Source organism: Canis lupus, chromosome 3 (genome assembly GCF_048164855.1).
Source record: "Canis lupus baileyi chromosome 3, mCanLup2.hap1, whole genome shotgun sequence".
Classification (NCBI taxonomy): domain Eukaryota; kingdom Metazoa; phylum Chordata; class Mammalia; order Carnivora; family Canidae; genus Canis; species Canis lupus.
Genome location: NC_132840.1, coordinates 36,165,483 through 36,190,530, shown reverse-complemented (window position 1 = coordinate 36,190,530; position 25,048 = coordinate 36,165,483). Strand labels below are relative to the sequence as shown.

The following is a 25,048-nucleotide window of genomic DNA, read 5'->3' as shown; positions in this document are numbered from 1 at the left end:
CATTACTTTGTCCTCCAGATCTCTGATCAGTTACTCTGCTTCCTCTTGTCTATCCTTTATTCCATCTGGTGTATTTTTTTAAATATTTTATTTATTTGAGAAAGAGAGAGAACATGCACATGAGCCAGGGGAGGGGCAGAGAATCTTAGGTAGATAGACTCCACGCTGAGCATAGAACTTGATGTGAGGCTTGATCTCATGACTCATGCGATCATGACCCGAGCCAAAACCAAGAGTCAGATGCTTAACCAACTGAGCCATCCAGGTAACCCTCCATCTAGTGTATTTTTAATTTTAGTTATTAAGTTCTTCATCTCAGGTTTTTTTATGTTTTCTGTCTCTTTATAAAGGGTCTCACTGAGGTCTTTCAGTCTTCTCAAGTCCAGTATCTTTATGACTATTACTTTCAATTCTCTATCATATGTATTACTTATCTCCATTTTGCTGCGATTTTGTCCTGTTCTTTTACTTTGGACATATTCCTCTGTCTCCTATGTTGTCTCTTTGTGATTTTATGTGTTAGAAAAGTCATCTACATCTCCTGCTTTGAAAGTAGTGGCTTTATGAAGAAGTCCTATAGTGTCCTGCAGTGTAGTGTCCCCTGTTCATCAGAACCTGGTGCTTCTGGAGTCTCTCCTGGGTGTGCTGTGTCTTGCTATTATGTCTGAGCCACATTTTCCTTCAGTCCAGTCATCTGCAATGGTTCTCTACCTGTTGTAGGCAGACTTTGGTCCCTGTGTTACTAGTGGGCCAGTCTGGAGGTACCTTGGGTTTGAGATGATTCAAACCAGGAGTTTGTTAGAGATGCAGTAGCACTGAACTGCAGGGTAGTTTCCCTGTGTTTTCCTCTGAGCAGCTTTCATTGGTGGGTGGGGCGTGCAGTCAGACCAGATGTCTGCCCCCAGGCCACTGCTAGAGCCACAGTCTGACCCCATGTATGATTATCTTTCCCTCTCCTAGAACAGGAGTCACTTAGCAGTGGTGCTGCCCCCTGTTGGGGCTGCTTGCACACTGCCAGGTTTGTAGCACGGGTTTAGTGCACTGGAGGGGCAGGTTCACAGAAGGAAGGCAAGGGTGGGTGCAGTGCCAGCAAGTCTCCCCAACCATGCACTTCAGGAGTGGACCTGCAACCTTCAGACTAAGGTAGGCAAGGCTGGAGGGAGCAGAGCCACAGAAGTGAATGGAGCAGGTGAACGGTGGCAGCAAGCTAGATGAAGTGTTCACAGCACTGGTTTGCATAGGTATCAAGGCTGGGAGGCAGGGGAGGAAATAGTGCCTGCCCGCTCCTTTGTTTCTGAGGAAGATCCCTGTCCCTCCAGTGCCTGTTCTATTAGTAAACAACTCTCCCTCCTGCATGCCCCAGGCATTTTTCAAACTGCTGCTTCTTGGCTGTATCTCTTTGGAGGGGCTTGTTATGCTCTCCCTTTAAACAAGGACTCAACTTCCTCTGGTCCTCTTGGCTCTCCCAGACTTGAAGCTGCTGATTTTTAAAGTTCCAGGTGTTAAACCTCACTGATAAGAACTCATGAAATTTGGCCCCTCTCTGGTTTTTATTTATTTTTTTTTAATATTTATTTATTTATTTATTTATTTATTTATTTATTTATTTATTTATTTATGATAGTCACAGAGAGAGAGAGAGAGGCAGAGACACAGGCAGAGGGAGAAGCAGGCTCCATGCACGGGGAGCGTGATGTGGGATTCGATCCCGGGTCTCCAGGATCGCGCCCTGGGCCAAAGGCAGGTGCCAAACCGCTGCACCACCCAGGGATTCCCCCCTCTCTGGTTTTTAAAGCCAAATGTTATGAGAGGGGGTTGATCTTCCCTATGCCTGAGGTGTCTATTTCTTTCCTTTCCATGCCCACAGCATCCCTCCCTCCTATGTATAGTTCTAAGTGTCTGTTTAGCTCCCCACAGTGACTCTGCCCTTCCTACCTTCTTCAGTATGGCCTTTTCTCTACATTTAGCTATGAAGAGTCTGTTCTGCCAGTCATCAGATCAAGTTCTGGGTTATTTACACTTATCTGTTATCTAGTTGTATCCATGTGATGAAATGAGCTTAGGGTTTTCCTACTCTGCCATCTTCCCCAGCTCCTCCCTGCATCTCTTTCTACTAATGCTAAACATGAGATTTGTCTTCTCTCAAAGTAATGGTTAATATTATTTATGTTTTAAAGGTATAGAAACTGAGGCTCAGGAAGGGAAATGTGATTATAAGCAAGCTGATTTCTTACTTCTGGTTTCAAATTTGGATCGCCACACATCAGAGATCAAAAAACGATGGCCTGTGGGCCAAAACAGCTGGCCATTTGTTTTTGTAAATACAGTCACAACAGCAGAGTGTAGTAGTTACTACAAAGATGGTATGGCTTGCAAAGCTTAAGATATTTACATTCTGGTCTTGACATAGATTATCCAAATATACTTCTAGAGGATGTTTTTAAATTTTCTGTAAAACAAACTATCTAGATAGTACTGATGTTTTCATAAATGTCTTAGTTCATATTTACTTGCTCAAAATATCTTTCTCCTCAGTGATGAAGATAAACTAAAAACCTGGAAGCCCAAGTTTTTGATGGCAAAGGAAAAAAAAGGGAGAAAAGATGCTGAAGAATCAGAAAGGTAGGCGCACACATATACTTAATTACAGCTTATCTACTGAAATATATACCTCTTACTAGCTGTGTGACTTTAGGCAAGTCATTAAATTTGTCAGGTTCCTTATCTATAAAGTGAGAATAATAGGGCAGCCTGGGTGGCTCAGCGGTTTAGCGCTGCCTTCAGTCCGGGGCGTGATCCTGGAGACCAGGAATCGAGTCCCATGTCAGGCTCCCTGCATGGAGCCTGCTTCTCCCTCTGCCTGTGTCTCTGCTTCTCTGTGTGTCTCTCATGAGTAAATAAATATTTTTTAAAAATAAAAATATAAGAATAATAGCACCTCTATCACCGTATAGTTGAGAGGATTAAAAGAGATAAAGAATATGAAAATGTAAAGTGCCACACACATTTCTCTTCATTATCATCATCCAGACTTTGGTGGGGATAGAGAATAAAGAAAGATTTCAAGACAGCCATTATTTTTTTTTTAAGATTTTATTTATTTATTCATGAGAGACACAGAGAAAGGCAGAGACACAGGCAGAGGGAGAAACAGGCTTCATGCAGGGAGCCTTATGTGGGACTCGATCCCAGGACTCCAGGATCACGCCCTGGGCAGGCACGAAACTGCTGACCCACCCAGGGATCCCAAGACAGCCATTATTAAATGATGAAAAAACTCTGTCTTCCTTTAGGCTGTAAGAACTTTTCCTCTACAGATGGAACTTACATTAATACACCAATTAGAACTTAAGTTTTGAGAAACTACATGAGAAATCACATAACAAGACTAATTTCCCAAAACATAATTCTAGTTATGACTACATTAGTGTTAGAATTTTAAAAAGAATGTTTTTTAATCAACTCAAGATCAAACTTTCATTCTTGTGACCCAGGTTCCCAGGTGGCTGTTGGGGGAGATGATGTTTTTATGGTCTCAGATGGTTACTGTAATCTGTGCTCTGGAGGACAGGGCACAGGATCTGAGGCACTCTTAACAATGGTCTTGGGGAAATCCTTGTCTAAATAGCCATTGATCTGGGAACACTGTGTGATCTGTCTGCTTTGGGAAACTTGTCTAGAAAAGTCCTAAAGGGGAATCCCCAAACAGACATCTATCTCTACCATATTTAAACTCAGAGGATGGCACAGGATGGGCTTAGACCTGATGTAAATTACTTTTCCCAAGATTGAAAGATGTATTCACAGACTAAAATAGCATCTCTCCACCTTAAACTTCATACTTTTACATAGCATAGCAAAACAGTTTCAAGAGAGAAAGTATCAGTGAAATTTTTGACACTCCTCCACGAAATAGGTTTAGTACTTTAATGTACACATAAGTCTTTTCAGGAAAAATTTTCTAGTGCTTTATTTCTTAAACATTGTAAAACAAGTATTATAGTTTACTTTTACTTTCAACTGAGTAAATTTTAAAATGTGATATTGGGGTTATCAGTTTCCTGTAGATTAATGTATCAATTTCTATGTGCTTTTTGTTCATTTTTAAATGGTTTCTACCATAACTTATTCCACCAACAAGAAATGCTTTGTATACTAGTTAAACCCTTTCATAATCCTTTTATGAATCAAAGATCATGACAAATTTTCAGAGAAGTTGGGGAAGGATATCCCAGTATAAAGGCTTAGAAACAATAGCTCACTTTCTAAGATGTTCCAAGACTTAGACTTGTGTGTGTGTGAAGCTGGAAAGGTAGATTAGGGCTAGCTTATAAAATGCCTTGTGTACCATGCTAGTATCTTATGAGCACTAAAGACAAATGAAAGGTTTTAAGCAAAATAGTGGCATTAATTACATTTTAGAAAGATAACTCTGGAGGCAGGTATGCAGATGGATTTGAGGAAGGAGAGGAAGATGTTATCTCAGGTAAGAAGTGGCTATAATAAAAAAAAAAGTGGCTATAATCTTGGGACAGAACAAAAAAGATGCAGGAGGTACTTCTGAATAAAACTAACAGGACTTGCTTGGCTTTTCTCCATTGATATATTAAACAGCTAAAAAAGCAGCACCAACCCCCAAGTGAAGTGCAAGAGGGAGGAAAAGGGGGAAGAGTGTAATCAGCCTCCACTGTATTTACTTTTATATGCTGACAACTTTGTACTTATTTTGTGGCATCTTGATGTTCTTCATCTGATTCTTCTCCAGAATCATTCAGCAAGCAGTATTCTGATTGAAGAACAAAGACTTATCATTTTTAAAACAAGTTAATTATATTTTGAACCCTGATTCATAGGAATCTCTTGTTTAAGTTGCTTAACCAATTTGATTTTATTCCAAATTAAGATCTTGGTATCCAGAAAAAAACCACAATCTTTTAAAAATTTTTTTAAGATTTTATTTACTTGAGAGAGAGCATGAGCGGGGCGGGGGGTGGTGGTGGAGGGGCACAGGGAGAGGGAGAAGCAAGCTCTCTTCTGAGCAGGGAGCCAGATGTGGGGCTTGATCCCAGGATCCCAAGATCATGACCTGAGCTGAAGACAGATGCTTAACTGATTGAGCCATCCAGGCGCCCCCACCACCTTTTTAATTATAGAAAAAAGCAATTGGTATTACTTACTCTGTTGAGTTGGTCTGAATATTACACTTTGCTCTAATGGAAGTATGTGTGTATCTATATAATTATCTACAAAGACATCTATATAGGATTATATATGTATGATTTTCTCCAAAATATTGTGAAGTAGAATGAGTTTATACATTTGGAAACTTAGAGTTTTATTATGGTACATTTAACCTGACTTGCATATTTTTTGCCACTTTATCTCTTAGGCATTTCTTTAGAACAAAGAAGCAAAACTTAGAAAAGATGAGAATGGAAAAAGAAGAAAAACGTTTTAGAGAACAATTTGAGGTAGGTTCTCCTCTGAAGGTTAAAATTAAAAACAGAAATTCCTAACTTTTAATAGTACTAAAGATCCTACAAGAGTGTTGTACCTCTAGCCTCTGGAATAGAAAGGACCCATGACTAAACAGCTGATGGTTTTTTTCCTGATGCATTTCTATCTTATCCTGCCTTTATACAGGCTATCCTCTCTGCCTGGAAAAACGCCTTAGTTATTCTTAAGGCTCTTTTCAAATGTCACCCTCTCTTCCTAAGAAAGGAACTTAGCACATTTTATCTGTTACACACGTATCTTTTTTTAACACTGATGAGTTATAACAAAGCCTGTGTATGTGTATGTATTCTCCACTGAACTCAAGTCCTAAGTAAAAATTTTTGTCTCATTCAAGTTTGCTCCCCAGCTCCCAATAGATCTGGACCCACAGTGTTCAGTGAGTAAATGAATTAGATAAATGAACAACTGAATGAGTAAATGAAAGAAGCAGTATCTGAACCTCCTTGACTACTTCTGTCATTATGAATCCATTAAGGAGTATTTCCTTAATTCCAAGGTTCAAACAGTCCTGCCTTATAATTTCATAAAGAAAAATTAAGAAATATACTGAATAGCTCCTAGGTCCCAGATACTGGATGAGAGACAGAATGTGGGCATCCTGCTTACAAAATTTGTCCAAGTCGCTACTATTCCCTATTACCGAACGGATAAAGATTGTGTTTCTTCACATGACATATAAGGCTCTTCATGTTATGACTTCTGCTTATCTTTCAGGTTTTATTTCCTGCCATTCTTCACCTTACACTTCAGTCTTTGGCAACAAACTACTTATAGTTCTGTCCCTTCAATGAACATGCACTTCAGTCCTGCTGCTATTTATTCCCTTCCTCTAGGCATTTACTTGGTCTGCCCTACCTGTCTGGTGATACTCTTGCTACTTTTCCCCATCTGACTAGCTTTCATTCATTTATCAACACCCAGTCAAGGCATCTCTTCTCCTCCAGGAAGAATGACCTCATTAAGGAAATTGCCCTTCCTCAGTATACCTCTATATCTGAGCCTATCAAAAGCATTAACATTATTGCAATTATGTGTTCACCAATAATATTATGAGCTCTTAGAGAACACGGTTGTCTTACTTTTATATCCAAGTGTAGAGCAGAATAAAATTACCTTTGTAAATGTCCAGAATGTTTTTGGATTGAACTAAAAAAGAATATACACAAATCCTTCATAATCATTAATAACTCTTGTTTTGGACCAAAGCTGATAAGGACTTATATCTAGAAATCATAATATGATATTACTTACTGCAACTGTGATATTAGTTTAATTGAAAAACAATAGTGTTGGGCAGCCCCGGTGGTTCAGCAGTTTAGCGCCACCTTCAGCCCAGGGTGTGATCCTGGAGACCCAGGATCGAGTCCCATATCAGGCTCCCTGCATGGAGCCTGCTCCCCCCTCTGCCTGTGTCTCTGCCTCTTTCTCTCTCTGTCTCTCATGAATAAACAAAATCTTCAAAAAGAAAAAAGAAAAGAAAAGAACAGTATAACAATTACTTGCTGAAAAGACCCTATATTCCCTCTAGGACTTCTCTCACTTTGTCACTGTCTCATATTTCATGTGTATGGTTCCATTCTTCCTTACTATCTGTGGTGGATTTTCCTTATATATCATTAGAAAAACTATGCCGTATCAGTAATTTTTATTCAGCTCACATCACAAAAGTTTAGTGCCTCGTTTGCGCTAGACTTTGAGAATACAAGGATGAATAAAACTGTCTTCCACTTTCATTTTATAAGATACTATGTATAAAATGCTGTAATAGGAGTATACACAAAGTGCAGTTAAATAGAAAAACATACATGGTAGTTGTGAAATCTCCATGTGAAGTGGTTAGAGAAAAAATTATTTCAGGCAGAGGAAACCATATGAGCATAGGCTTGTAAATATAAAAGGTACCTGGTGTAATCAGGATCATGAGGTAGCTTGATGTGGCTTCATTATTGGGAGAGAAATGAAAGCATGGGAAATGACAGTATGCAAAGGACCTTGAATGTCAAGCTGAGAAATGTGGATCTTATCATGAAAGTAATGAAGAATCTTTAGAACTTGACAAAAAGAAAGTGACCTGATCAGATTTTCATTTTAAGAAATCACTGTATTCATAGTGAACAATGGCCTGGAAAATGGTAAGAAATCAGCGAGAAAGCTATTACTTTGTTAGACAAAAGAAAAATCTATCTTGTGGATCAGATCCCATTTGGTATAGAGTGATATACTTTATTATCTGAATTCAGCACACTTCTGAGAGTGGGAGGAGGCATACCTAATTCTAAGTATGTATAAATACAGATACTAGGTATAATAAGCAGGCTATCCTGAGTGGAAGGAGATGTCTGGCCATCCTAATTTGGTTAACTAGGTGTCTATAAATATAAGCCAAGTATTCTGGAACTTTTTCTGGGTCAAGAGATATCAATACATTAGAAGGTAAAAATGTATAGGCTGGCTAGTTTATCACACAGAAAAAACTTCCCTTGAGGCCATAAATTAAATTTCTCATCAGTTTTTTCACAAATGCCTGTCTTTGACCACAGGAGAGTGGGAACTGCTCCTCCCCCCCTCCCCCATACCTACTACTTCACATATAAGCCCACAGAGAGAGGAAGGGTAGAAAGAGTACTAGAAATGCTAGATATGTTAGTACTAGAGTACTAGAAATGCTAGGTATGTTAGAACATTATAAACTCTAAAGCACTCCACGAAGAGGATTTCTATTTCCCTCTTACTTTTCTGAGTTTAGTGGTAACTTTATTACTGCAACAGCTAAAATACCATCCATGGAACTTAATTTATACCCATGTTACAGATGTCTCATCCACCGGAATTCATTCAAAGACAATTAGGTAAGAAGTGTGAAAACACTTTGAAAATATGACAGTACCAAACTAAATGTAAGAGTGGCATTTTACCAGTACTTTCCTCTTCCTTTAGATGTTATTTAATATCTAGATCTTGAGTTTGAGGTTACTGTATTATGTCCTTCCATTAATTTTGTTAGAATAAAAACTGCAGTCTGATTAGTAATTTCTTATTTCAGTATGACAAAGAGATTACTGTCATCAACACAGCAGTGGCATGTTCCAGTAATTCAAGAAATGGAATATTCTATTTGCCAATAACCCCTGGAGAAGAACTGCAAGTCATTGATACCACTGAAGAAAATCTAGTGATCTGTCGCAATTCCAAAGGCAAATGTAAGTTACTGGCTTATTACCCATAAAATTTCAGTCACTGTTTATAACTTTTCAGACTAGTGATTTTTGTTTCTACAGATGGATATGTACTAATTGAACACCTAGATTTCAAGTAAGTAGTTTGATTTTATACTTCAAATCATGAATTCTAAATACTTTATACATTGAAGACTCCTGCATTTATTTAAAGTCAGGAAGTTTTAAGGATTACTTTGAAAGAGACTTAATTCTTGTGTCTCCTTAGTATCTTATCAGAGGTTTCTACAGAGCTTAACTATCAAACTAGTTAAGAAATCTGCCACCCGCTGCTCCGCTGGCCTCTATGTTTCTGTTTTTTTCAGGCATCAAGGCTGGTCACCTTAGGAAGATCAAGCTCCATGGCAGAGGCTGCACTAGAAAAGACTAGCCTGAGACCTCAGCCCTTCCTCACCTCAGTTTCAGGTCACATGTCAAATGGGATGGTGGGATCTATGAATACTGAGAAGAGAAAAACTCCTCCACATTTAGACGTTGGTTTTACTCAATGGTTATCTTTCAATGTCCATGTCAGTATCTATTTCACTGCTGGCTCAAGAGAGTGTGAAACCGTGTGTGTTAGCATTTGAGCATTTATTTAATAAGCCATAGCCAAAGTTAGAAATCATGCCTTCTGGTACCTAGGCAGCTGTGCAGATGGTTAGTCTGCTTCTAATATTAGTACACGAGTGTTTATAATTTCTAGAAGATGTTGTGCATTTAAATTGGGTATAATTTACTTCTGAAAAGTAAGTACTGTAACCAAGGTCTTTTAAATACTCAGATTCAAGGTATAACCTTAAAATATAATTATGGCTCAGTCTTTAAAACATCAAGGTATAAGTGTCCTCCTTTTAATCAAAAAACTCAAATCAGACAAATGCTGTTCAATATTGGCTTCTTGTGGGAATAGGATGCTGAAAAGTAATTTATTCTTGAAGGAAGAGCCTAAATCTATTTAACACAATTTAAATAATATATATACTGTTTAAAACATCCTATTGCCCAAAGAAAAATAATTCTATGCCTGAACACCTATTAAATACAATTAAAGAAAAATAAAATGAAGCTGTAAATAACATTGTTTTTTACATGATGTGCACTGCCTGTCCATGAAAAAAAAATCTATATAGGTATACAGCTGTTTTAAAAATTGTTAGCTTCTTCAACACCTAAAAACTGAACAATTTCACTCCATTGTTTTTATCTCCAGCGGACTCCATCTTACAATCTCAAGATCACAACCTGAGCTGAAACCAAGAGTTGGATGCTTAACTGACTGTGACACAGGGGGCCCCTTTGTTCTTTAGCCTTCAAAGGTGTGACAGAATTTGTCCTACGGCCCCATTCTTTATGAGGCTTTTTAAAAATTTTTATCTAAATTCAATTAACACATAATGAAGTATTAGTTTCAGAGGTAGAGTTCAGTGATTTAGCAGTTGCATATAATACCCAGTTCTCATTACATCACGTGTCCTCCTTAATGCTCATCACTCAGTTTGTTTCCTAGAGGCAAGAGACTCTTCAGGTTTGCTGTGAGACTATGTTTTAAGCTTCTAGGTTCTTTTTTCATGTTCCAAGTGGCACTCATCCAATAAAGGCCAAGCATCAGAAGTATTCATAGAGGAAGGGGGAATATGGCAGCAGAATAAGAGGATTCTAGGCTCACTTCATCCCACAAATATGACCATGTAACTATCAAATCACACTAAATGCTCCAGAAATTGATCTGAACACTGGCAGAACAAATTCCACAACTAAAGGTAGAGAAGTGGTCACATATCAAAGGCAGGAAGTGCGGAAACACAGCTTGTCATGGCCACTGTGGTGGGAAGGGAGCCATGATTGTCGAGAAGGGCAAGAGACAGACTAACACATGGGAGCATGCAGGGAAAATGAATGCCCATAGCAATTGGCTTAGAATGTGAGAGGGGCCAAATTCAGTGGAGCTTAAAGCCTGGAGTTTTAAAGGTCACTGTGCTTGGCTCTGTGAGAGTGCAGAGGACATACAGGGGTAGAAACAGCCATCTGAAGAGCCACTGGAGCACACAATAGGAGGGTTAGTTGCTTAGCTCCAAGTCCCAGAGAGAGATAGCATTCAGGGAGAGACCCCTTGAGGAATAAAGGAACTGAGAGGTGCCATTTCCTGCCCCCATCCCTTAGCATAAGCACAGATCCACCTGCAGGAACCAGCACAGCTTAATACTCACTACCTAACTTGCTTACACCAAGTCCCACTTCCCCAAGCTCCGGAAGAACTACTTTTCCTACTCTGCTTACCTCAGTCTCAAGGCAGCAGGCCTCAAACCCTAGAAGACCAGCACAAGCATCTGTCAACACTGCTTCTTACAACCTGGGAGTTTGTGAGGCCTTGGTTTCAGTGGCAACTGTGACTGTCCTCATTTCGCAAGCAGACCAGAACACACCTCGTTAAAAGCACACCATATTCAAGCCAGAGCCACTGCCCACAGCAGGCAAAGAGAGCTTCTGTAGACAACTTGCCTGAAGGATAAACCAGCACACATTGGAGATACTCCCAGAAGTGCCAGGCCCTGGGAACAGGGGATACTACATTACAGAGCACTATAGGACTTCTTCATAAAGCCATTACCCTCAAGAACAGGAGATGTAGCTGACTTTACTAACACAGAAACAGGCATAGAGACTGAGACAAAATGAGAAGACAGGAGAATTTGTCCCAAATCAAAGAACAGGACAAGCCATGGCTAGGAATCTAAGCAAAAGAGATACAAGTAACATACCTGATGGAGAATTTAAAGCAATGACCTGGGGTGCCTGGGTGGCTCAGTTAAGCATCTGCCTTTGGCTCAGGTAATGAGCCCAGGGTCCTGGAATTGAGCCCTGCATCAGGCTCCTTGCTCAACGGGAAACCTGTTTCTCCCTCTGCTTGTGCTCTCTCACGGTCTCAAATAAATAAAATATATTTTTTTTAAATGATCGTAAGGATACTCACAGGACTTGAGAAAAGAGTGGAGGACATCAGTGAGATACTTAATATAAAAGGTTCAATAACTGAAATGAGAAATATGCTTGATGGAATGAACAGGCTGAAAGAAACAGAAGAATGAATTAATAACCTAGAAGACAGAGTAGGGGAAAGTAATCGAGCTGACTAAAAAATTATGCAAAACAAGAGCAAACTAAGGGAACTTAGTGACTCCATCAAACATAATAACATTCATAATATAGGAGTTGCAGAAGAAGAGAGAGAAAAGGGGGTAGAGAATTTATTTGAAGAATAGCTGAAAACTTCTCTAATCTGGGGAAGGAAATAGCCACATCTAGGAGGCACGAGAACCCTCAACAAAAGCAGATCTACACCAAGACATACTGTAATTAAAATTCTTAAAAGCAGCAAGACAAAAGACAGTTACATACAATGGAAACCCCATGCTAGCAGTGGATTTTTCAGCAGAAACTTTACCAGCTAGACGAGAAGGGCATGATATATTCAAAGAGCTGAATGAGAAAAATCTGCAGCCAAGAATACTCTATCCAGCAAGGCTATCATTCAGAATAGGAGAGTTTCTCAGATGAACAAAAACTAAAGGAGTTCATGACCATGAAACCAGCCATGCAAGAAATACTACCAAGTACTCTTTGAGCAGAAAGACCAAAATGGAAATATGAAGGTAGAAAACACAAAAGCAGTAAAAATGAATATTTCCGTAAAAAATCAGTCAAGAAATTCACAAAAAGGATGTAAAATAGGACACCACATACCTAAATCATGAGAAGGACCAGGAGTAAAGAATGGGTTCAAACTTAAATGACCATCAATTTAATGTAGACTGCTATATGCAGATGTTACATACCAACCTAATGGTAACCACAAATCAAAAATCACTAATAAATATGCAAAGAATAAAGAGAAAGAAACCCAAATATAACAGAAAATCTTCAGAAACAACTGCAAAACAAGTAATAAAATGGCAATAAATACATATCAGTCAGTAATTACTCTGAATGTAAGTGGATTAAATATTCAAAAATTCAAAAGACATGGGTCTTATTTTTTATCCATCCTGTCACCCTACTTATATGTTGCCTACAACAGACCCATTTTAGACCTAAAGACACCTGCACATTGAAAGTGAAGGATGAGGAAACATCATGCAATCAGATGTCAAAAGAAAGCCAGGGTAGCAATGCTTATATCAAAGACTGTAACAAGAGACAAAGGACACTATATAAATGTAAAGGGAACAATCCAACAAAAAGATAGAATTGTAAATATTCATACACCCAACACAGAATCACTCAAATGCATAAAATAGTGAATAACAAACATAAACTAATCAATAATATAGTAATAGTAGGGGACTTCAACACCCCACTTACATCAATGGACAAATCAACAGAAAATCAAGGAAATAATGGCTTTAAATGACACACTGGATCAGATGGATCTAACAGATACGTTCAGAACATTCCATCCTAAAACAACAGAATATACCTTCTTTTCAAGTGCACATGGAACATTTTCCAGAATAGATCACATATTAGGCCACAAAACAAACCTCAACAAATTAAAAAAATCAGAGTCAGACTATGCATCTTTTCTGAGTACAGCGGTATGAAACTAGTAGTCAAACCACAAGAAAAAATTTGGGAAGACCACAAATAAAGGTTAAATAACATGCTACTAAACAATGAATGGGTCAACCAGGAAATAAAAGGAAAAAAAGTGTATGAAAACTCTTGGATGCTGCAAAAGTGGTTCTAAGAGGGAAGTCTATAGTAATATAAGCTTACCTCAAAAAGCAAGACAAATCTCAAATAAATAACCTAATCTTATACCTAAGGGAGCTAGAAAAAGAACAAAACATAAAATAAGCAAAAGGAAGGAAATAATAAAGATTAGAGCAGAAATAAATTATATAGGAACTAATAAAACAGATAAGTGAATCCAGGAGCTGGTTCTTTGATACCACATCAGGCCAGTATCTCTGATGAACAGAGGTGTAAAAATCAACAAAATACCAGGAGAATGAATCCAACAATATATTTTAAAAAATCATTCACCACAATCAAGTGGGATTTATTTATTCCTAGGTTGCAAGGTGGTTCAATATTCACAAATTAATCAACATGTAATCAAATCAACAAGAAAAAAGAACCACAGGATCATTTTAAGAGATGGAGAAAAAGCATTTTACAAAGTATAACATCCATTCATGATAAAAACCCTCAACAAAGTAGGTTTACAAGAAACATACCTTAACATAATAAAGGCCATATATGAAAAACCCACAGGCAATCTCATCCTTAATGGAGAAAAACTAAGTGCTTTTCTGCTAAGGTCAAAAACAAGGATGTCTGCTTTCATCACTTTTATTCAACACAAATGAAATGCCTAGAAGATTAAGAAATATTTTATAGATAAAGGGACACCGAAATTCAGTGTTTATATGCAAGTATGTTTGCTGGTCAAGGAGCACACACAGATGGAAAATCCATGCTATGTCTGGTGAGAGATGGCCAGAGCTGCAATGGGGTAAACTGCAACTTAAAGATTTCACTTGGACATTTTCTGCTAGAGTGAGGAGACATTCAGAGGTCTTAAGCAGGAAACTAGTGCCAGATATTTAGAGAGGAAGGAAGAAAAACTATCATAGCAACATGGCTGATACACTGAAAAAACTTTATTTCTCTAATATTCTAGGCAAAAGGCCTTAAGACAGCAGCAAGAGAACTATCTAGTATAAGAACCCCATTAGAGATAGTACAGAGGTAAAGAGACAAAATGTCTTGGTGACTGATTAGAAGTACAGGTGGAACAGAAAATTAAGGAATTACTCAGATTTCTTTTTTGAGAGATGAGATTAAGGCTGGTACCAAATATTGGAAATCTATTTCTGTTGGACTCCCTGAATTAAATCTGCTACTCAGTGAGAGGCAAGTACAGCCCTCTCCCATACTCCAGGAAAAGACCTGTTACAGTGGGCACTGTAGAAGATAAGGCTAAGTATGGCCTGTAGGCAAGGAGGTAAGTGAGAGACAGGCTAAAGAGAGACCTTTCCTGCCAACAATCCTGTCCAGTAGAGTCAGAAACTATATATCACTCTTGCCAGCTTATCAGATGGTCTCTTGCTGTAATTCAGTAGCTCAGCTCTGAGCCTCTATTTACTCAATAGAACAGGGCTAGTAACACTCAGTTTGTCTACTTCAGTGTTGTAATCAGGCTAAAATATAAATAAAAATGTCCTAAAATCCTTAGTACATAATATGGTATAAATTATATTAATACTTGGCCTTTTCTGTAGTTGAAGATGTTAGAAACAAAAATATAGTTTTGACATTCAACTCTTAAAAGAATGGCTGGGATATATAGGTAAACTGAAGGTTTTAAAATATGAATCATTTGGTCTAACAGAAATTACTATTTATTGATATGGAACAGGGTTGTAGGAAGAATTGCTTCTATCCTATCCATAATCAATGGTTATAACTATGTGGTTATAGTTCTGTTTCACTAATGTCAGCCACATTTCTTCCATTCTTTAAATTCTAGCATTCAAAACTAAATTTCTCATTATTGATGTACCAAATTTTTTAATGTAAACACTGTAAACACTATAATATTGCTGCTGTCCAAGCAGTGATGTCCAAGCAGATGCCATCTGCCTCCTACAAACCCTAACCTAGCATAAAACTTAAATGGAAAGATGGACTTTTTTGTTTTAATTTTGTATAAAAAGATAAAGACAACAGCATTCAAAGGAACTTGATCCTAACAGAGGCTAATACAGGCACACTCCAATTTACTTACAGGCCAGGCCTCTAGCAACCTATAAACATGTACCAACAAAACCTTCCCTTCCTCCTTTTGAGTACTTCTGTGAAACACTTGGTTCTTCCAAGATGACATAGCATTCTCTTGACCAGAACCTCCCCCACACATCTTCAGAACTTTTAAAACATAGATTCTAAGGGAAACTATAGGAAGAGAAAACAATGAATATATAATGACAAATTCCTAAAAAGTATTTATTTTAGGGTAGGGATGATATTTCCTTCAGCTTCTTCATACTTCTGTTTTCTTTTCAAATTTCCTATGATAAGCATCCTCATCCATGCAATTTAGGAAATAAAGGAAAACCATTTTAACTAATAAAAACAAATCTCTTTGAATAACGCAAATTGAAATCTTGTCTAGCCTAGGCAGCCTTTAGTGTAAAGTTCTATTAGGTCAGAGGTCCTTTACACCTTCCTATTTTATGGTTGTAGTAAACAGAATTTTTTCCCCTGTGATCTTTATGCCTTGGTGTTATTCCTATAAACATGTGACTTGGCAAAAGGGACTTTATAGATAAAATTAAAGTTGCTAGCCATTTAACCTTAAGCCAGAGAGATTAGGGGTGCCTGGATGGCTCAGTAGGTTAAGCGTCTGCCTTCAGCTCAGGTCATGATCTCAGGGTCTTGGGATCAAGTCCCATATCAGGCTCCATCTCAGCAGGGAGTCTGCTTCTTCCTCTCCCTCTGCCCCTCTCCTCCACTTGAGTTCTTTCTCTAATAAATAATATCTTTATAACAGATTATCCAGGTGAGCCCAATTTAATCACAGGGAACCTTAAAATCAGAAGAGGAAAACAGAAGAGTCAGCCAGCCAGTCATAGAAATATAGTGACATAAGAGGCAGGAGAAATTCAAAGCATGAGCCCCCTGTTGCTGGCCTTGAAGATAAACGAAAACATGGGCCTGTAAACAATGGTGGCCCTTAGAAGCTCCAAATGATCCCTAGCCAACAACCACAAAGGAAATGGGACTTCAATCCCAGAGTAACATGGAACTAAATTCTGCCGACAACCTCAAAGAGCCTTGAAACAGTCTACTCCCCAGAACCCAACCCTACCAGTGCTTTGGTTTTCAGCCTTGTGCGATCTGAAGAAGCAACAGTGAACTTCTGACTTACAGAACTGTATGTGAGATAATAAATTTGTGTTGTTACTAAGTTTGTAGTAATCTGTTATGGCATCAATAGAATATACAATGGCTAAAGTTAGAAACTACAATGTATGACAAAAGTAGTATGAATTCTTCAAAGAACCGGAGGCCGTCTTATTCTACAACAACTTTCTCTGTAACTATTAATTTATGTGTAGAATATTAGTTTAATGACTGAGCAGAAACAAAAATAGCTTTCACATTAACTAGAGACTTTAATTTGATTTTGTGAAAAAAGCTTATAAGCAATCAGGCTGCTTTTCTCTTTTGTGTTTGTTACTTATGAATATGCACAGTGCAAATATTAATCAGAGAGAACCTGTAACTATGAACTGCTGTGTAGTTCAAAATGACATCTTTACCACATGGTTACTGGAAGACAGAGCCATCCCACTGATCATTTAATACCCACAAAAAATACACAACAAACAAAACTGAAATTTGAATCTATGGCATTAAAACACAAAAGCACTCAATGTCGGGGCTTTTTTCCTTTTTCTAGAAATAAATTATAAAAAGTGATCTCAATTTCAAAAGTTTTAAAAAGATTTTAATAGATACATATCAAGTGCTTCAACAGGTGAATATATTAGCCTACGGGATATTCTTTTTCAAAAACAGGCTAAGAAAGAATGAACGCAGGATATTGAAAATTTTTTGACTAATTAATATCCAATCTTACATTTTCTTAGGATTGTCATGGTCATAACTGATGGCTATCAACTTTCAGTTTTTTTTGTTGCACTCAAAATCCACTTTATATTTAAGCATACTTGACAAAGAACACAAGCATTCTTCTTAAAACAATATTTAGATTACTCTGCTGAGAGTTCACAGTTCTCTAACAATTTTATATTAAACACACAAAACATTGTACAACCAGAGATATTTGTGAACAGTCTTGAGAGAAAGCTGTATTTTGGTACATTAAGGCAGCTTCAGCCAACATTTTAAGAGGTTCTGAATATTCGTTGCCACAAAAGACAAATTCAAAATTTGAGTATTTGATATTTTCAAGAAATTTTAAGTCACTTAAAATAAGAATACCATAATTTGTGAAACTGTAGTCTTAAATCTTTTTACCACTATATTCTTACTACATGAGACTTACCTAAAATCAATACTCATCCTATCAGTATCAAAGATACCCACTTTAAAAAAAAATAGGAAGGGATTTACCTTAAATATGATGATAAACCCTGTATTTAAGCAAGGGCCTTCAAACAGTTACTCACACACATCTGTGAGGTAGGTTATTGTCCACATTTTGTAGATGAGAAAATTCAACCAAACTGAGAATCACATTCCAAATTAGATTTCTGTTCATTCTACATTATTTCTCGCCTTTACAAACATTTTAAAGGGTTGAAATGTAAAGATTGTTAATCATTGCATTCATTTTAAAAACATGAGAAGCAGCCAGAGTTTCATCAAAGTGACTTAAAAAGTAAAGCAACATAAAAGGAATAGAAAAATACATCCAGTGAACAGCTTCTGACAGTGATAGGGTGAGGCCTGGCCAAAGGAGCCTGAAAAGCCAACAGGCAAAAGCAAACAATGTAACCATTTGTGGAGGGCAGATCTAAGGAAAAATGAGAGCAATTAGGAAAAAAGAGTTCAGACAAATATTTGACTAATTATTACTATTCCTATAATTTGAAAAGGCACAAATTTAAGGTGTTTTGTTCAGAGCAATGGATCTATTTCATTTTCCATTCAGGAAAATGTCATCCGTCTTACAAGAATGGCCTTTCTTTGTAACAAAACTAACTTAAAAGAGATTCTTAGCTGTGAGAAATAAATGCTTATGTTAGCAGCAAAAAAATTAACTATGCAGTTCTCCTTGGCTAGAACATTTCTATTTCTCCTTGAAATTTTAAATCAACACAAAATAGGTAACTTGAAAAATCACACGCGTGAACCTTGTCAAAATTTTATGTATGTTCAGAAAAGTTGTCAGGCTAGGATAGTCTACAAATACACTTAAGGTTTTTTTCCTGGAAAGAACACACTACTCTAGGGTTTCCATAATTGCACTTTAAATATAACTGAAATTCACCTACCTTGCTTGTCCAAACAATCATGAGCTACTTCCATAAAATCTAAACTGCTTTTGGATATAAACAAGTAGTTACCAAAAGTCAAAGTCACATGACAGTCTCAGCTGCAAACTGGCACTGCTCTGCAAGTGTGGCAGTAAACACAAACACTGGCTCACTACAGTAATACAGGCCCACAGTCTGGTTACTTCTAGACCCAAACTGATTCTTATCAGGTTATGGCTGAAAAAGTTTAATTAAAACTCAATCCAGTCTAGACTGTGAGTCCTGTTCTTTATGCTATTATTGTTCAGTGGCATCAAATGCATCAAGATTTTGTATGTGGAAAGATTAGTAAGGATGCCAGCATTTACTTAAGTAACATATCATTTTTGAAGCTCATCAAATGACATTTCAAAGTTCTGTAAGATTTGGGAGAATATCAAGCCAATACTAATTAAGTTTGTGAACAGAAATATACTCTGTGGAAAGTGTTTACCATCTAAATACCCATACAAAATGAAAAATTATCAATCTGTATATGAAATTTAGATAAGCCGAATTTATTGGATAATAATCAAAAACTATGATAATTTAAGATTGGGGCTGGGGCTAGTTTTACTTTTTATAAAAGACTGCTACAAGATTCATATAAATAAAACGAAAGGAAGAATCATGCTTTCTTCAGTATTGTGTAAGCACCCTCAATAACTCAGAAGTACTTAGAAATAACAATATGCTCATCATAAATACTTCAGATAATTATATTTAGTCAATACAATCAACCGGTTCAAATAATTAAACTAAGAAATATTCAGTTAAGACTACTTTATATCACTCTAAGACTTGAAGGCAATACATATATGTGTTTATTACTCAACTACTCCGATGTTTCAGTGATTCAGACTGTTCTCTCCTGGAGGAAGGTGGCATATTAAGAGCAGTGATCATCGCTGAATACTTTCATGGCATTAAAGCTTTATGAAGAACTTTGTGGTCCTGCTCCCTCATTTGGAGAATGGTTATACCTCACAAGATTACTGTAATGTATTAAATAAGTTAATAGATATGGTCTCTGGATCTAAAAATCACTATAAAATTATATGGAACACTTCCAATACTTCAAAATAGTAGTTTTTTACTTATGGTGCACATGATGTTTCAACATGTTTGGTTTTCTGGGTGATTTTTCCCATTTGTGCTCCAAAGAACAGCTGTATTTATATTTTTTTCAAGTATATACCTTTAAAATGCCTCACCAAACAAATACAGAACATTCACACTAATATAAAAATCTCTAAATATTTAAAAAGTGAACACTAACACAAATCACATGAAAAGGGCAAAGACACAACTTTAAAGTTCAAAGGTACCTTGGAGGCCTTTTAGTCTATTCCTCCCACTTTAAGGGTTACAAACTGAGGCCCAACATAGGTGTGAATTACCAGCAGATTGCACATATCCCTCAACCAGATATTTCTAATAGACCTTCTGAAAACTATTATTAAAATAAATTAATTCCCTATTTAAAAAGTCACAGAGTGATAGAATGACCAAGTAAAGAAATGCCAGATTGAAAAGGTGGAGTTCTTTAAAAACATAAACAGACAAAACTGTGAACATGTTTAGCATTTAGATATTGAGACTTCACAGTCATTAATAGAATTTAAATTATTAACCAGTGAATAAACATAGATACAGTAGTGTCTGTGGTAACCACATTCTAAGCTTTTACATTTTATAAGTGGAAGGTACAGTGCTTATATTAATTCAGTATACTGCACATTAATAGAAGCTACAGATAAATTCAAATAGTCAAGAAAACTAACAGTTGTATATGGTTGTTTTCTCAGTTATGTCTCTTCTAATATAAAAAACCAATTTATTTTCCCTGAGTACAAACTGGCTAGAGAATAAAGAAAAAGCAAGCCCACAATTATGTAACTGTCATGGGAACCCTATTTGCAGAAAATGGAGAATTGTTTTTAAAACATATAGCCAATTCCCTGACTGAGAAATACTGGTACTTCTGATTAATTTAGGCTCCTAGATTCTTGTTATAGATGGCTAATATCAAGGAAAGCAAACACTTGAGATTACAAAAGTGTGTCAAAAGTTTGTTAATCAAATCAAAAGCCCAACTTGAAATAGTTTGCCTATGTCCCTATTCAATTTGTTATCTGTTCCTACATTAAAAGATTACAAGAATTAGAGCTAAATATGCTGTCCAATATAAAAGTATTTAGAAAATGTTCACTGACTACACATTTTTAGAGTAAGAATCAATGTCATGGACTCACTGCTCACAGAAGCCATAGAGCCATAAGCATTAGTCACTAGTTTCTTAGCCCTTTTTTCCAAGTAATCGGTTTTAAGGTTTTTCAGTTATCCATTCCACACAACAAAAAATAAATTTTGCTCCCAAACAAATCACAACCTGATTAAGAAAATCAAGGTACTATGAAATACATCGCAGACATACAAATTTCTGTTTAGTCCAGCATTTGCTCAAAATGGATATGTCCACGGGTTAAAATGAAATTTTTCTGATTCTGAACCATATTGTCTCCAACAGAAAAGAAGAAAAGAAATCTTAATTCTATTCCTTCCTCTGTAGTTATAATTACATAATTACATGTATGTATTAATAAACATAATTAACCAATTCTAGAAACCTGGGACAATAATTTTCCAAAAATAGTATTTTTCAAATTTGTGCTTTCCCATGGGCAATTAAATTTAAAATACAGTTAAATTAATTTGGACAAAGCAGGGTTAAGGTCAAATTTTTTTTTTTTCACTGAAGGGCTTTTCAAAGTCTTTAATGCTCATATCTATTGTCATCTTCAAGCAGGAGTGTGGCATCTAACATTTTCCAAACTCGCTCAATGGACTCGTTTTTTAGCAGAGCACCTCAGGGATACAGTGTGAGAACTGCTTTTTAGAACCATATGGAGTCCATTTCCATGATGTAGCTAAGTCTTTTCTAACCTAATAATAGAAGCTCTCCTCCCAAATCTTAACTTGAAGAAATTCTTCCCATCCCAGATCTAACCACCACATACCACATCCACAATTAACCAGCTTACAAGACTGAAATGTGGGAATTTAGCAACTGATTCTATCTTCCTGCCCATTAGCAACAAAAGCCTCCTGTGACAATGTTCTAGCCCCTATTATACTGGGCTGAGCCTCCTGAAATCTTTTCTATATAAAGCAATGTACTAAACCTTCTAGATTCAGAGTTTCTGTGCTTTAAAAATGGAAGCATACAAGAACTGAAACTGCAATGCTGGTTTTCCTAATATTCAACAGGTTGTCATCAAAATGTAGATATTCACGAATAATGGCAAGAATGAGAAAATAGTATATAATATTTCTAATTCTCAAATAACATGATAACCACCCATATAAAGTAATTTTGATATGAATAAGTTTTTAATATCTGATTAGACTAACAAAGCTAAAATGCTACTGTCTTCCTTGCTGCTGTTTCTCCACCTTCAAAATTGTTAGGAATTTTATCATTGGGGATAAGGAATCATTAGATTAATTCCTTATTTCTAAGGTCATCCCATTCATAGTCAAGCACATATTATGAGGTGGCCCTGTTTTTCCCAAAAGAGGTATTTACACATTTGGAGAGGCCAATATTATGCCTTATCTATAATACACATCAGACTAATACAGCTGGACTGCTTATCCCTGTAAAAAACAATCATAAAAAGTACCCTTTGGTGCCACTAGATGGCAATCTTTCCAAGTTTTAAACTTAAAACGGTTTAATGCAAACCCACCCTCTTTCCCAAATTGGGAAGCAACAATTCCTTTTGATATTAAGAACTCAAACTTAAGATTAACTTAACACCATTTTTTTTAAATTCTATAAACTAATATGATGTGACATACCGCAAACTCCTGACTCAAAACTACTTAAAGACAGGCATGCTTATCTTCCATAAACTCTTATAAGAGAAACTTGGCCAGATTTTCATTTGCTTCTTGGTAGAAAACATTATTTTTGGCAAAGAGAAACCTGTTTTCAAGAGCTTAATCTTTTCTAGGGTGGGTCAGGTGAATGAGTGTTAATTACATCACGTTAAACAAATGAATAAATACAAATTAGATAAATTACACATAATTTAAAAATTAAATACTTTCACTAAAACAGTATAAGCAACGAGCTATTATCTACTCTGCTGTATATAGGTTTCTTTTTAATCTTAAAAAAAAAAAAAACCTGCACAAAGCAAAACAGTTTGGTTTTCCTTTAAAAGCCCTGGTGTGTGAATACATATATGTATATATATAAACAACACATATATTTATTCAAGAGAATTTTTTTTTTTTTTTTTTTTAATGTTTAAGGCTTCCCTACCCTAACAGCCTCAACAGTGAAGGTCAGTGCCTATCAAGCTTAGGAAGTACACAAAAGCCCTTCGGGCCAGAAAGCTGTTTTCAAACTGAATGGCTAGCAACCAAGATAGAGAATAGAGAAAGGGAAGCAGAAAAGATTTAAAAGCTAAGTCTATCAGCCATGAAGGATCAAAAAACAAAGACAATGGTGGTGGGGAGGTGAGGGAGGGGGATGGTTGCAATAACAAACTTGAACTTCAGATGAAGAATTAGTATTGTGATATGCAGTGGGATACCCATGCACACTCCCCACCACCACATGTATTACATCAAAAATAAGAGTTCTCTTTTAAGGGACTGTTGATAATTTTGCTTTGTTTCATTTAACTTATCTATTTCACCATGCTTGATAAAATACAAAAATAAATAGAGCCAAAAAGAATTTGAGAAAGATAGTTTTGAAAGCATGTTTTAAAATATTTTTTTAAAAAAATGTTGTTTATGAAAAACACAAAAGTTGTTGCAATTCCAGATGTTCCAGTACTAAGAACATTGAAGACTCTTAAGATAAATATGTTATTCAAGGAAATCTCAAAATAAAACCTCTAGCTGGTTATAAGTTATTTTTAAGGAACCTGTAAACCAGTTATCTGTTTCAGGACCACAGCCCTTCTGTTAAACACTAGGCAATATTTGCTAAAGCTAAAATTACAAGAACAACTCGGCTTCTGAAATTTGGGGGGCCAGCCTTTAATGTTTCAACATTTAAATACTATCTTACTAATGGCTGTATTATTTTTCTTCTTGTGCAAGAGAACTGGGTGCATAAACACAGCTTAAAGCCTGCCAAACTTTAGGAAGTAAACTGGATTTACCTACATTAAATAGTAAAGCCAAGAGGTGAGGCCAAACCACTCTTTGAGATGATTCACCACTGAAGGTGTATTAATCATCTGTAGTGAACTCACAATTTTAAATTAACAATAATTTTCATCAATGTTCACCTATTAAAGGTAGAGCCTCTATGAATTTATCATAGGCAAAATAGAATTACAGATGTCTTCAGGTAAATAAAATGTTAGAGACTTTTTTGTTTTCAGTAATTTCAATGGCATTGAGTGTCCCCTGGAAATATTCATAACTCTCAATCAGTATTCCAGAGTATGTGATATCATAAGTAAAACAATAATTTTTAGAATCTATCTGATTTTCACAGTGTAATAACAGAAAGACAAACACTAGAGAATCATCATCAACGGGCTAAAGTAGTGATCAGACTGGCACACATTTCAAAAAAATCCATGGTGTGACTGCCTAGGCGGGGTGGAACAGAAGACAATGTACTTCCAGTCAAAGAGCCGGTAAGAGAGCCAGAAAGTGAATGGCCCTCCGCAGTCACAGAGTCAAAACTTGACCTTGGTCTATGTAAGCCAGCAGCAGAACAGGAACGCTGAGGTGTTGAAGAACCAGACCTCTGCTCCACCACCTCATCTGAAATGAATAAAAGAAGAGCAATTTATATGAAAGGTATATATGCCTGAGCCCTTCTTATGAAGATGGTACATTCAGAAAACTGAGTAAACATATATGAACAAGGGAAACTTAATGGATGTCATGTTTCAGAGTTTTAAGAGCAGGGGTGGCAATACCCCTTTCCTCCCACAATCGTAACACACATCAACTAATCAATCACAACACTAATACACAGAAAATGTCACCCCTAAATCCTTCTCAACATAGTATTTGGCATCAACCTTGAAATCAAACAGATATCCCATGTGAAGAAAGCACATCCTTGAAGGATTAACAAAAAATATTAAAATAAAAGTTACATTGGTAACTTTTACAATCATTATACAGTGATTCCGAACCTTCAGTGCACACTGACTGGGGACGGGGTGAGGAAAATCCTGTTAAAGATTTCCGGGGGATCCCTGGGTGGCTCAGTGGTTT

At 36.6% G+C, this 25,048-nt stretch overlaps 2 protein-coding genes across 8 annotated transcripts in view; one reads left to right on the top strand and one right to left on the bottom strand.

Annotated features, from left to right (window-relative positions):
* FYB2 (FYN binding protein 2) overlaps positions 1 to 22,005 on the top strand; it is a 133,953-nt gene extending 111,948 nt beyond the window's left edge. For all 4 annotated transcript variants that reach the window (XM_072820384.1, XM_072820383.1, XM_072820386.1 and 1 more), the window contains exons 16-20: positions 2,536 to 2,622; positions 5,390 to 5,471; positions 8,561 to 8,717; positions 8,796 to 8,829; positions 9,059 to 22,005. In XM_072820384.1, the coding sequence (XP_072676485.1) occupies positions 2,536 to 2,622; positions 5,390 to 5,471; positions 8,561 to 8,717; positions 8,796 to 8,829; positions 9,059 to 9,080 (382 nt within the window). In that variant the 3' untranslated portion in view covers positions 9,081 to 22,005. The remainder of the gene's footprint in view (positions 1 to 2,535; positions 2,623 to 5,389; positions 5,472 to 8,560; positions 8,718 to 8,795; positions 8,830 to 9,058) is intronic.
* Positions 16,896 to 25,048, bottom strand: part of PRKAA2 (protein kinase AMP-activated catalytic subunit alpha 2) — a 69,410-nt gene continuing 61,257 nt past the window's right edge. For all 4 annotated transcript variants that reach the window (XR_012028135.1, XR_012028136.1, XM_072820387.1 and 1 more), the window contains one exon: positions 16,896 to 24,586. Coding sequence is in view for 2 of the 4 variants with exons in the window: in XM_072820387.1 (XP_072676488.1) it covers positions 24,348 to 24,586 (239 nt within the window). In the remaining 2 variants the exon portion in view is untranslated. The remainder of the gene's footprint in view (positions 24,587 to 25,048) is intronic.